The sequence below is a fragment of the Piliocolobus tephrosceles genome, chromosome 2 (assembly GCF_002776525.5).
Source record: "Piliocolobus tephrosceles isolate RC106 chromosome 2, ASM277652v3, whole genome shotgun sequence".
In the NCBI taxonomy this organism is placed as follows: domain Eukaryota; kingdom Metazoa; phylum Chordata; class Mammalia; order Primates; family Cercopithecidae; genus Piliocolobus; species Piliocolobus tephrosceles.
This window is the reverse complement of record NC_045435.1, coordinates 160,621,141-160,633,350: the sequence shown is the minus strand read 5'-3', so window position 1 is coordinate 160,633,350 and position 12,210 is coordinate 160,621,141. Positions and strand designations below refer to the sequence as shown.

Below are 12,210 nucleotides of genomic sequence, written 5' to 3'. Positions count from 1 at the left end.
GTGGTACAAATGGACATACTCGTCTTGTTTCCAATTTAAGGGCAGTGATACATATGTTTTACTATCTTGTCTGTGGTGACAGTTTCATAGGTGGATGCACATGTCAAAACTGATCACACTGCATACTTTAAATATGTGCAGCTTACTGTATGTCAATTGTACGTCAGTCAAAAAAATAATTTATCAGATGCTTCTGAGAAGCATTAAACTCCCAGCTAGTCAGCTGACTGTTTAGCCTTTCATACTCGCCTACTTCCAGATCATTTCCAAAATCTGTATGACAGAGTTCCTTTGTGTCCTGCAAAAACAATATTGTTGTTGGTCTTTCATTTTGCCCTAATTCAAATCTTGCCTCACCTTTCTGTCTTGCTTTGCTTTTCAAGTCACTGAAATTCTATCCAGGTAAGTTGTCTTTATATACAAAATTCATTTCTATCCTCTCAAAGTACAATGGTTTATTTTGAACGATGTATTTTCTTCATTGTTATATTTTAGTAATGGATTTCACTTCAGCTAATTTTAGTGATGCTTATGAGATTATACTTTCACTGTTAATTTTTTTCATCAAAACACAGTTTTAAAAAAAATTTTAAGAGATATCACGTAAAATATCTGTCTTAAAACCACTTTATCAAATCTACCATCTTTTTGCTCACAAATTCAATTGCAGCTCCTAAGACCTACAACTCTTACTTCCTGGACTGTTCTTCCAAGGCTGGCTGAATTACTTTAACTCAAGAATACAGAAAATGAGAAGCACAGCCCCTGAAGTTAGACTCTCTGGGTCCAACTCTCTACTGATGACCTTGGGCAAGTTTCTTTCAGATAGACATACATGTATGTCTACAGCTTAATGAATTTTGAAAAGCAACACAACCACGTAGCCAACACCTATGTAAAAAAACTGAAGATTACCAGTACCTCTGGTCCTGTGTTAAAATCTTAAGTTTGCAGGTGACCTTTGTTTTTAGAGCAAAATAAAATATATACATTAAAACTCCCATAGTAAATCCCAGAAAATAAAGCAAAGTAATTCCCAACTGTCTTGATAAATGCACAGCTTCGTACTTTAATGCCTACCCTTAACTTGCCCTCCTGAAACTTAACAGAAGTAGGGTTATGGGATGAGGAATAAGATGCCTAAGAGAAAAGAAATGAAAACTATCTCCAGGATAAGGAATTATTTTATCAGTGAGTTGCAGGAATTCTGAGTTCAGAGCATGGTGGCAGAAAGGGCTAGAAATAGTGATCCTGGAAAAAGGATTCATTCCAGGATGATGAAAGGTGGCTGCTCCTGTAGAAACAGGGACAGTGTGCACAGTGCCTGACACAGAGGGCAAAACTGTAGACGCTGGTCATGTTTTCCTCTATTTCAGGAAGAAGTAGTCTTAAAGAGAGTTTAAAGGATAGTGGAAGATATTTCTTCCTATTTCTAGAGCATCTCCCATCTCAGCACTGTATCTTCTGCAGATTTGAATATTTCAGGAGACTCCTAAGAAATTCCTTTGTGCTCACATTCAGAAAATATTCCCCAAGAAAAAGGAACAACGTACCTGCTCTTTGACCTCAATGTTATGTTCCCCTTCTAGAATAAGAGTGACAGCTTGCATAATTTGCTTTCCATGAGTACTCATTATTTTATCTATATGCTGTAAAACAATGGGAAATCCATAATTATCAAAGAAACAAAGACCATAGGATGAATAGAAGGCTTCTAAAAGTTAAAACCAATATGACTCACAACTGCTTCATGCAGAACACTATAGCATACAGAACTACATGCCAAAGAACAGTGTTTATTATATTTTGAAGCTGTAGTTTGCCTTCAAATATGTCATACACACACACACACACACACACGTATATACACATTACACATACATACATACATAAAGTTGACCTGACAGAATATGAAAGTACAATCATTGGGGGTCCTCAAACCCAAATATATTAAAGAAAAAGGAAGCAAAGACCAGGCGCAGGGGGCTCACGCCTGTAATCCCAGCACTTTGAGGGGCTGAGGTGGGCCGATCACCTGAGGTCAGGAGTTTGAGACCAGGCTGGCCAACACGGCAAAACCCCGTCTCTACTAAAAATACAAAAATTAGCTGGGCATAGTGGTACACGCCCGTAATCCCAGCTACTTGGGAGACTGAGGCAGAAGAATCACTTGAACCCGGGAGGTGGAGGCTGCAATGAGCCAGGACTGTGCCACTGCACTCCAGCTTGGGGGAAAGGGGGGGAACAAACACAAAAAAAAAAAAAAAAAAAAAAAAAAGGAAGCATAAAAAATGGACTTGGGTAATGGGGGAGCCAGAGACATGGAAAATATAGTGTAGATTTCCTAATAATATCTTGGAGCATAAACGCATAATGACAACTTAAAAAGACAAGTGGGGCACAGAGAAGGGAACCACCCATATTTCCTCATCTACCTGAAGGCCACCTGCATTGTTTCTTGGGGGAACATTAGAGAACATCGAGAGGGACCCCACCAGCAAGGCTCAGTCTCTCCTACTCTGACACATATCCACTGCTTTCTACACTGGCATCTGCAGAGGTCAATCCTGTAAATGTGGGTAGGGAGATGGTGGTCTATGGAATGGCTCTGAGAATTCTCTAACTGGAAAGAAGCAGAGGCCCCAGAGATAAGTGATTTAGGCAGATGAGAAAATTCATCCCAGACAGCATACCAAGTAAGAAAAAAGTAACAAATCAAGGTAGGCACTGATCATGTCTTCCTCTGTTCCAGGGATTAGAGGGAGACAGAATAAGTAGTGTAGGAGTGTAGAACACGGGGTGATATGGTGAAGCAGCTCCCAGAACACCTATGAAAGTGACAGGTCTAGACATCAACTCCTTGTTTCTTTGGAAGGGGGCAGCGTTTGAATCACACTCATGGGCAGATGTTAATGAGAGCAGAGAGAGAGAGAGCAATGTCTTGCAATGCATATGCAGGGCTAGCTAATTTGGAAGCCTGGGTGATTTTACTTACAGGACGAGTAGAGAGGAGATTTCTAAGAAGTCCCAATGTCTTCATCAGCACATTCAAATCTGAATCTGATAATAACCGGAATAGCTGTTCAGTACTCAAGCTTCGTAAAATATCTGCTTTTATTTTTTGTTCAGCCTGAAATGCCATATTCTGAAAGGATTAAAGAAGTTGCAAGAATCATGTCTACATTTACTTTATTAAATTATATTTTAATAGTAACTCTGATAATTTTCTTTTTTTAAAATTTTTTTGAGACAGAGTCTTGCTCTGTTGCCCAGGCTAGAGTGCAGTGGCATGATATTGGCTCACTGCAACCTCTGCTTCCCGGGTTCAAGCAATTCTCCTGCCTCAGCCTCCCGAGTAGCTGGGAGTATAGGCGTGAGCCACCACGCCCAGCTAATTTTTGTAATCTTTAGTAGAGACACAGTTTCACCAAGTTGGCCAGGCTGGTCTTGAACTCCTGACCTTGTGATCCATTTGTCTTGGCCTTCCAAAGTGCTGAGATTACAGGTGTGAGCCACGAGGCTTGGCCAAACTCTGATAATTTTCAAAGTACAAACAGAATCTGCAGAAAATCTTTAAGGATAAGTCACTCTATTTTCCTGATTCTTGTTAATTCCCTATATTTCTGTCTGTCAAGAGAAAGGTAACTGTTACTCTTAGATACACTTCTACATGAGGAATATGACCACTTTTAGGTACATGCATTTGAACGTCTTAAAATTTCTCAAATAAATACAAAACTCATTTATCACTTTTGAGAATATCTTTATGGTTATCAAGTTGCCTACTGTACATGAAATGACTATTAATGATTATACTGTGCCATGCCTTTTGAGAATGATTTCAAAGTACTCACAGAAGAAAATAAGCACTGGGTTTTCTTAACTTTACTGGCATGAAAACATCTATTGTGTTCACAATACTATGGTAGGTGTTGGCATGGCTGGGCTACATCACACAGGAAGCTCTCCAGAGGGTAGGAGGTGTGTCTGAGCAACCAGTAATCCCGGGTGGCCAGTAGCTATTTTGCTCCTTTTTCTCTAATTTGTATCATGGGTTAGCCCAGCTTAATCCCAAGCTATTCATGTCTGAAGAAAACAAAAACCGTGGTAAATTCCAAATAACAACTTACAAATCAACTTTTGATACAAAAATCTCTTATATAGCCAGGTGTGGTGGCATACGCCTGTAATCCCAACTACTCGGGAGGCTGAGGCACAAGAATTGCTTGAACCCAGGAGGCAGAGGTTGCAGTGAGCTGAGATCATGCCACTACACTCCAGCCTGGGCAACTGAGCGAGACTCTATATCCAAAAAAAAAAAAAAAAAAATCTTGTAAACTAGAGACATAATATGTGGTTGTTGCCCTCCAGGAACTTATTTTAATTGAAGAGCTAAGACATCAGCGATCAAGTTATATAATAATGTCAGGCAGCATGGCAGAGCAAAAAGAATACTCTCTGTGTGTCAAGAGACCCAGGTCAAAGATGATTCTAAGGTTTTATATTTTGCAGATAAAGAACACAGAAGCTGGTAATACGGAGACTGACGAGAATAAGATAGTTTGTACAGATTTGAGGGTGGAATAAGTTCAGTTTCCAACATTAAAGTTGTGCATGTCAGAGAATTCTCAAATGAAGTTCCATACGCCATTTAAGTGATAGATCTGGGAAATAGGTAACACTTACATCTGTAGATTTCAAAGTAACCTATTAGGGGAAGTTGAAACCATGATATGAGATGAAGTCCCTGAAACTGATGTAATAAGAAGTGGAAACCAGAAACTGAAACTTGGGGGTATGTTCCCAGTGAAGAGGTTGAAAAGGAAGCTAGGTAGAAAGGGAGTATAAAAAAAGTAAGTCCTGGGAAGGAGTTTCAAGAAAGAGAAGTGCTAAAAGCTGTGCAAAGTTCAGGAGAAAAATAACTGTGAAACTATGACTTGTTGCTTTCTTAGAAGATAATTAATTCTATCCTGAAGTCTGTATAAAAACACAGCAGATATAGCATGGAACAGGGAGAAGAATACAGGTTTGGAAAAGGTTCTGAACCCATTTCCATTATTAGCTGTGAGGACTTCACCTTCACAATTCAGTTACCTTCCCTAAGTCTGAGTTTCCCATTTGTAAGGTGAATATATACCAATATATCTTAAAATAAGAATTAGAGATAAATACAAAATGCCCAGTTTAGTGTCTGGTACAGAGCAATTAAATTGTAAATAGTATAAATATGTCTTAAAAATCAATTTAGGATTACTCTATTTTCAATTTCAAGAAAATTTTAATAATCTTAAGGAGGAATGGTTCTCTAATCTCATAAAGTTTTAGAATATAAATTATTTACTAGAAACTGTTAAAAAATTTTATTAAGTACTTATGCACCAATTTTATTACCTTGGACACGTTAATCATTCTGCAAAAAATGGTTAAATGTGTGAGGTAATACATATGTTAATTAGCTCAAATTAGCCATCCCACAATCTATCTTTCAAAACATCATGTTGTACATTATAAACATATGTAATTTTTATTTGCCAATAAAAAATAAAATAATCATTCTGTGCCTTAGTCTACTTCATCTATAAAGTATGGTAAGAACTCCCTGGTTGATAGCATAAAGTTGTTCTGAAGAGCAAAGGAGATATGAAAGTGCTTTGTAAAGTAGGTGGCGCTACACAAAAATACAATATGTTCATGATGAGGAAAATTTATTTTCCCAGAATTAGCTAAGTTTCAACATCTGTTCACTTTTCTTAATAATAAATAAGAGAACTGAGGCATAACTTGCTTACACTTAAATCTGTTAGTTTAATACTAAGTCTTCTAGGTCCTAGTCATTAGAAAACTAGAACAAAATAGCAAGATTTTTGAAAAAGAAAATTCCAGACATTTCAAATAACACATTATATTCTAACTTAGACAACAGCTCTAATTCCTTTTATAAGTTATGATATATACAAAAGTGAAACGTACCATTAAAGCCCAAATTCCATTCACTCGTAAAGCGGGATTTTCACTCTGAGTTAATCCACAAAGTAGCTCTACGGCTCCTGATTCCAAAATTGGCTGCCATTGGACAGGAAAAAAAAAAGTCACAGCTTTAAAGTCCGGTTTGCAAACTAAACATGCATATACCTTGGCACTTTGTCTATGATTTCTTCCCCACTCTTACTCGATTCCAGGCAACTTTTGCAAAGCAGGGAGTGCTGTAGCCATAAAAATCACTTTGAGAAGGGCAAAGACAACTATTTTCTTATAAATCCAAATAGCCAAAAAAAAAGAAAGAAAGAAAACAAAACCAAACCATTCTATCATTTCCTTTTATCCTTGTAGTCCTGGAGGATTCAGGAGACATCCTAGTTATGTGTACATTTCACACAGACCCTTATGATACCATTACCTAACTCCCCACTCTCATCATTCTCTGAGACTCTGTCACTTTCTGCTTTATGTGTGTACCTTGTGCACTGCTTACAAACTCTAACCATCAAGTAATATGGTTGGTAAAGGAAAGAAACATAAAGGAACTTAGACAACCAAATCCTTCCAAGCTGTCAGTCTTATTCCAAACATGCGCAGAATTTATCTTTTAGGATATTTTCAGGACTACTTATCAATTATACAAGCAAAAAACAGTCCTGTACTTTTATAGTCATGCCACATTTTACACCTAAAATACCATGCTTTAGTCTAACTACTTAACTTTATTTATGATACTTGACCGGACATGAATTTCTGGTAATTTCTAAAAAATATTCAAACCTCAGAGGATTAAGATTTACCATCACCATTGAATGCTTAAAGGCCACTTGTCAAGAGGATTATAGAAACGTCAGAAGCAATTCAGATCTATATACCCAGAAAAAGGGGTATACATTTCTCAACTGTACAAATTATGATATTTTAAAAACTTATTTTGAAATAAATTCAAACTTATAAAGTAGCAAAAATACAAGGAACTCTCAGATATTATTTTCCCAGATCTGCCAGTTTTTAACATTTGCCATCGTTAATTTATCATCTCTCTCTTACTATGTACCTAATCCACATTATCTATCTTTTCTGAACCATGTGAAAGTAGGATGCATACATCGTGCCCCTTTTATGCTTAATATTTCAGTGTATATTTCCTAAAAACAAGGATATTATCTTAGATAACCACAGTACAGTTACCAAATTTAGGAAAGGTAATATTAAATTAAAATAATACTTTAATCAAATCTATAGCCCATACTCTAATTTTGTCAATTGGCACAAAAAAATGCTCTTATAGCATTTTCCTGCCCCACTTTGGTTCAGAATCTAGTTTTGTTTTTTTTTTTTAATTTTAATTCTTTGAGACAGTCTCACTCTGAAGCCCAGCCTGGAGTGCAGTGGCATGATCATAGCTCACTGCAACCTCAAATTCCCAGGCTCAAACAATTCTCCTGCCTCGGCCTCTCGAGTAGCTAGAACTTCAGGTGTGTGTGCCACGCTTGGTTGATTTTTTAATTTTTAGTAGAGACAAGGTCTTCCTATGTTGCCCAGGTTGGAAGTTAATTTTTCAATATAAAAAAATCATATTAGTGATCCTTTGCCTGAGCTCATCTACCTATTTCCTAACCAGACCCCAAATATCCTGAAGGAAGCTCTGGAGCAATATAAGAGCAGTTAAGGATGGTTAATGGTGGTACACAAGCTGTGACTGGGATATCATCAGGCCAAGACCCCATCTACAGGGCAGAGAACTGATGGAAGCTCTGGCGTACTATTTCGCCTTTCTCTTCCATCAGAGTAACTACCAGTCTTGCCCTGTTTGTTCCAAGATTCCTGCTTGTTGAATAACTATTTCTGAACCTCCATCTTGTTTTTCTGTTTTGTTTTTTAGATGGAGTCTCCCTCTTTTGCCCAGGCTGCAGTGCAGTGGCATGATCTCAGCTCACTGCAACCTCTGCCTCCCGGGTTCAAGCGATTCTCCTGCCTCAGGTCCGGAGTAGCTGGGATTACAAGCATGTGCCACCACCCCCAGCTAATTTTTGTACTTTTAGCAGAGACGGGATTTCACCATGTTGGCCAGGCTGGTCTCAAACTCCTGACCTCAAGTGTTCTGCCCTCCTTGGCCTCTCAAAGTGCTGGGATTACAGGCATGACCCACCATGCCTGGCCAGAACCTCCATCTTGTTAATATTACCTTTCTTAATTATAGTCAACGCCTACAAGTGTTATAATGCAGAAAATAAATTCAACACAAATGGGACTACTAAATGCACAATAAACCTGAGTTCATGATTGGGCAGATCAGGGGTATTATGACATAATAAAACTAATTTTATAAGGTTTTCCCCTTCTTCATTAAAGTGTATTTTAGTTTTTCCTATTAAAAAAAGAATACATGCTCAAGTATTTTATAAAATGCAGAAGGGATCCCCCATCCAACCCCTCCCCAAATAACTACCATTAACATTAAACATCAAAAGATGATTTTCCAATGACAGCAGTTATCTCCTTGAAATGACTTATAATCCTGGTTTACAAAATTTAGTCTTAATTTATTCTTTAGTAAAGAGAGCCTGAGAATAGTTTACTATTTGTGAGAAAAATTATTTCTTACATTCAGGCAGTTTAGATTGACTTTAAGCTGTAATATCTTTTAAATAAGCTGAATATGCTAGACAGAATAAAAAGAATAATGGGAAATGATAATCATATTTTAAAATGAATGATTTATTTGCACACCCCCGCCCCTATGCAATCAAACAATTCAGAAATACTTTTTAAACCCAACCCACAAATTTCAGTGTCAACTACTATAAAAAGTATCTGAGTAAGCTGTAGCTGGACTGGGCAAAGTCTAGGAAAAGAAAATCAATACTAACCTCTTTGCTTGGAGAAAATTCAAGAAGAAGATTACATAGCATGGAAGATGCTACCACTAGAATTTCATCTGGTGCATTTTGTAAAACCTATGGAATTAAAAAAAGATACTATTAATGATTTGGAATGATGAAGATGAGATATAAAATGACATATAAAATATGAGATATAAAATATAAATAAAAACAAGAACAATTATCTTTCAGCTTGATTCTTCATACTGGAGAGACAGGAAGAATCCACTTGATACTGTGTCAAACTTTTCCTAGTGCTAAAATTATGACTGACTAAGGCCCTCAAATCTGTTTTGCTTGGAGAAGCTACAGCCTCACTGGGGGCTCTTGCAAGGAGGAGATAGACATATCAGGGAAAGGTACTCTCTGTGAAATGCTTGAAGGCCAAGGGACTGTTCTGGAGTAAGTTAGCTCACTCTACTCCATCAGTCAAGCCCCTTATGAGTCCACAGAATGGCCCTACAGCCTGACTTTCTGATTCGTCCTTAGAAGGGCTTGTTTGACCAGAAGCACTGACGGATCAAGCAAGCTACTACTGCACAGGTAGGATAGTGTGGAAGACTGGTTTACATAAAAGGAATCACACAGACCTAGTTCCAATTGGACACCTCCACTAACTAGCCTGAGTCTGTATTTCTTCATCTATAAACTGAGGACAATAAGACCTCCTTGATAGAACTATTTAGGATTAAATGTGATATAGTGAATAATAAGGGAAGTACTGTAGCAGGGAAATGAAAAACAGACTGTTTGGATACAAATTTGGGCTCAACAACTAAATAGGTACATGAATTCCTCAACTATAAAATGGTATCTGCTTCACAGGATTGTTATGAGAATAAATATATAAAAAGGTTTTAGAATAGTAACTGGCACATAATAATGGCTATATAAGTAAGGCTTTGAAAATGGTAATTTAGTACCATAATTGCTGATGCTATCAGGCACATAATAGGTATACAGTAAACTAACTTCCATGAACTTTCACTGAACTAGAAGGCAACACAGCATGATGATAAATGTTTGTTGCTATTAGCTATTTCTAGAACCTGTTCTTTCTAGATTCTAAGAGACAAGGCTTCATAAATACCACCATTTATATGCAATAATCACTTCAACTAAATCCTCTTCATCTGGGATCACATCAGGCTCAGGCTTAGGATCTCAAAAGGAGTATTAGGGGCTCTAGTTACACAAACCAGAAATGGGTAATCACAAAAAATTTCAAACAGTTAAATATATTATCTGCTTTCCATGGCTAAACCAAGTCTGAAATTCTCAAGTTAAGAAAAAGCGTGAATTATAAAGTAGAAGCAGCTCTCCTAAGATACTGTGTTTTAACTCTCCTATGGACTGTTCATTGATAAAGATCAAATCAAATCTCATATACTATGCATGCTGAGCTCTGTGTCTGTCACAACTTCCTTAAGGCCCCCTTCACCCTTTTCTTGCCTTGCCCTTCCCATATCTCTCAGGTACACCCCTACCCAAGCTTTAAAGTCATCCCAGTCCTTTCAATCAGAAGTCATTCTATCCTCCTCTGGGGTCCCACTGCCATGGTTTGTGACCTCCCTTAGGATCCTCATGACCATCAACCTATTCAAATTATTTGTGCAGTTATGCCAATCTCCCCTTCTTATAATAGAGTTAAGCTTCCTGAAGAAATAATCTATGTATCTATGGTCTAATTTACACTGGCCCGTAGCAACCCAGTGGCACTGCACAAAATGGGTGCTCGATAATTGTTTTTAGATTGAGAGAAATAATCATTTTCCAAAACTATACTACTTAGAAACACTGGTGAAATAAGTCAATGCCTATCAAGTCTTTAAAAAGTTCCTTTGGTTGATATAATTCATTTTTTAAATGTTACTGTTTATAGAAAGTTGTTTTTATCAAGTTTTATTAGATAACATTCAAATTAGATAACATCTAATGATAAACTAAAGCAGAAGAGATCCTATAAACTTAAAAACCACTTACCTGGTGCAGTGTAAGGTATGACCTGTGAAATTCAGAAGTTGACATCTAACACTGACAAAACAATTTCACCAAAATAGGAACAAAACATAGTCACAAATAATTTTTTAAATTAAAACCAAATGTCTACCTTCTTGCAGTTTGTTAACCAACTGTTAAAAACATGGAAAAGCAAATGGGAAAAATCAACAACTATGCAAACAGCCTCTGGACTAGAGACCAAAAAGTATCTGAAGTAAATCATTTGTTTACCTCCAAGCTTTTAATATTATAATTTAAACATACAGCAATATTGTAATTTGAGAGTAATTATATCCACATGTACCAAGTATATAAACCCTTCTAGAATGCTCATCAGACCTTTTCACAGAACGAACTAAAGAGAAACCATGTTACTCCATTTCTGATTTGTATGACAAAGGGCTACTGAGCTGAGCGAGCAGGGAAAATGGCTCTGGATGAAAAGGTAGTTATTTGGGGAAGCAGAAGAGCACTTAAAAATTCCTGAATGGATAATCAATAAATCAAGATCAAGCTGCTTTGAAAAAGGTGCAATCTAAGAATAATAAAGAGTAGGAATAGTAAAAGAAAATACCACTTAACTGAGTACAGCCTTACAAAATCCAGAAATGTCAAATCTGGCCCCAACGGTTTTGGATAAGGGATGGTGGACCTGAAATAAACTGTTGCTGGTAGGAGCTGACACACTCCATAAGCAAGTGTGTCCCAAGCACAGAAAGGCACTGATATTGTAGCTGGAGAGTAGGGTGTAGGTAAATAACCATTCTGAGATTTGGGGCTCTTAATGAGGTTCAGGAAGCAAAAGGATATTAGAGAATGAGGAGTATTCAGAAGAGATGAAATATGTCTAATAGGGCAAAAAAGAGTGAAAGTCAGGAAGATGTGCCAACGGATGAAAATGGGTCAAGTTCAATGTTACATGCTGCTTCGGCAGGCCCACTGAAAAGAAGTTAAAGAAATGTACTGTTATGCTAGGCCTCATAAGACTATATTGTGACACTTGTTTAGACTAGAAAACTCTTGGTGTCTCCCTGACAGTTCCTGAGTAGTGAATCATACACCCAATCTATCATTCCTTCCACTGAAGTATCTCCAGGGTTCATATGGTCTTCCCTAAGCCACTCCTACTGCTTTATTCCACAACCTTAACATGTAAATCATATACTCTGTCATTAGATGAACCTCCCCAATGGAAGAACCACTCAGCATGTCAATTCCCAAGGCCACTGGCATTGGTCTAACTCTTCCACTTCGTCCTTTCCTGTCCACTGGTATATCTCATTATATCCCACTCCTCCACTAGAGTCATAAAGGTATACTTGCTGTTCCCTACACATACCACACA

General features: G+C 37.4%; 1 protein-coding gene across 7 annotated transcripts in view; it reads right to left on the bottom strand.

The window, feature by feature from the left end:
* Positions 1–12,210, bottom strand: part of ARMC8 (armadillo repeat containing 8) — a 112,099-nt gene that overhangs the window by 22,133 nt on the left and 77,756 nt on the right. For all 7 annotated transcript variants that reach the window (XM_023187841.1, XM_023187848.2, XM_023187847.2 and 4 more), the window contains 4 exons: positions 8,853–8,939; positions 5,971–6,063; positions 2,996–3,145; positions 1,554–1,649 (listed from right to left, as the gene is read on the bottom strand). In XM_023187841.1, coding sequence (XP_023043609.1) covers positions 1,554–1,649; positions 2,996–3,145; positions 5,971–6,063; positions 8,853–8,939 — 426 coding nt within the window. The remainder of the gene's footprint in view (positions 1–1,553; positions 1,650–2,995; positions 3,146–5,970; positions 6,064–8,852; positions 8,940–12,210) is intronic.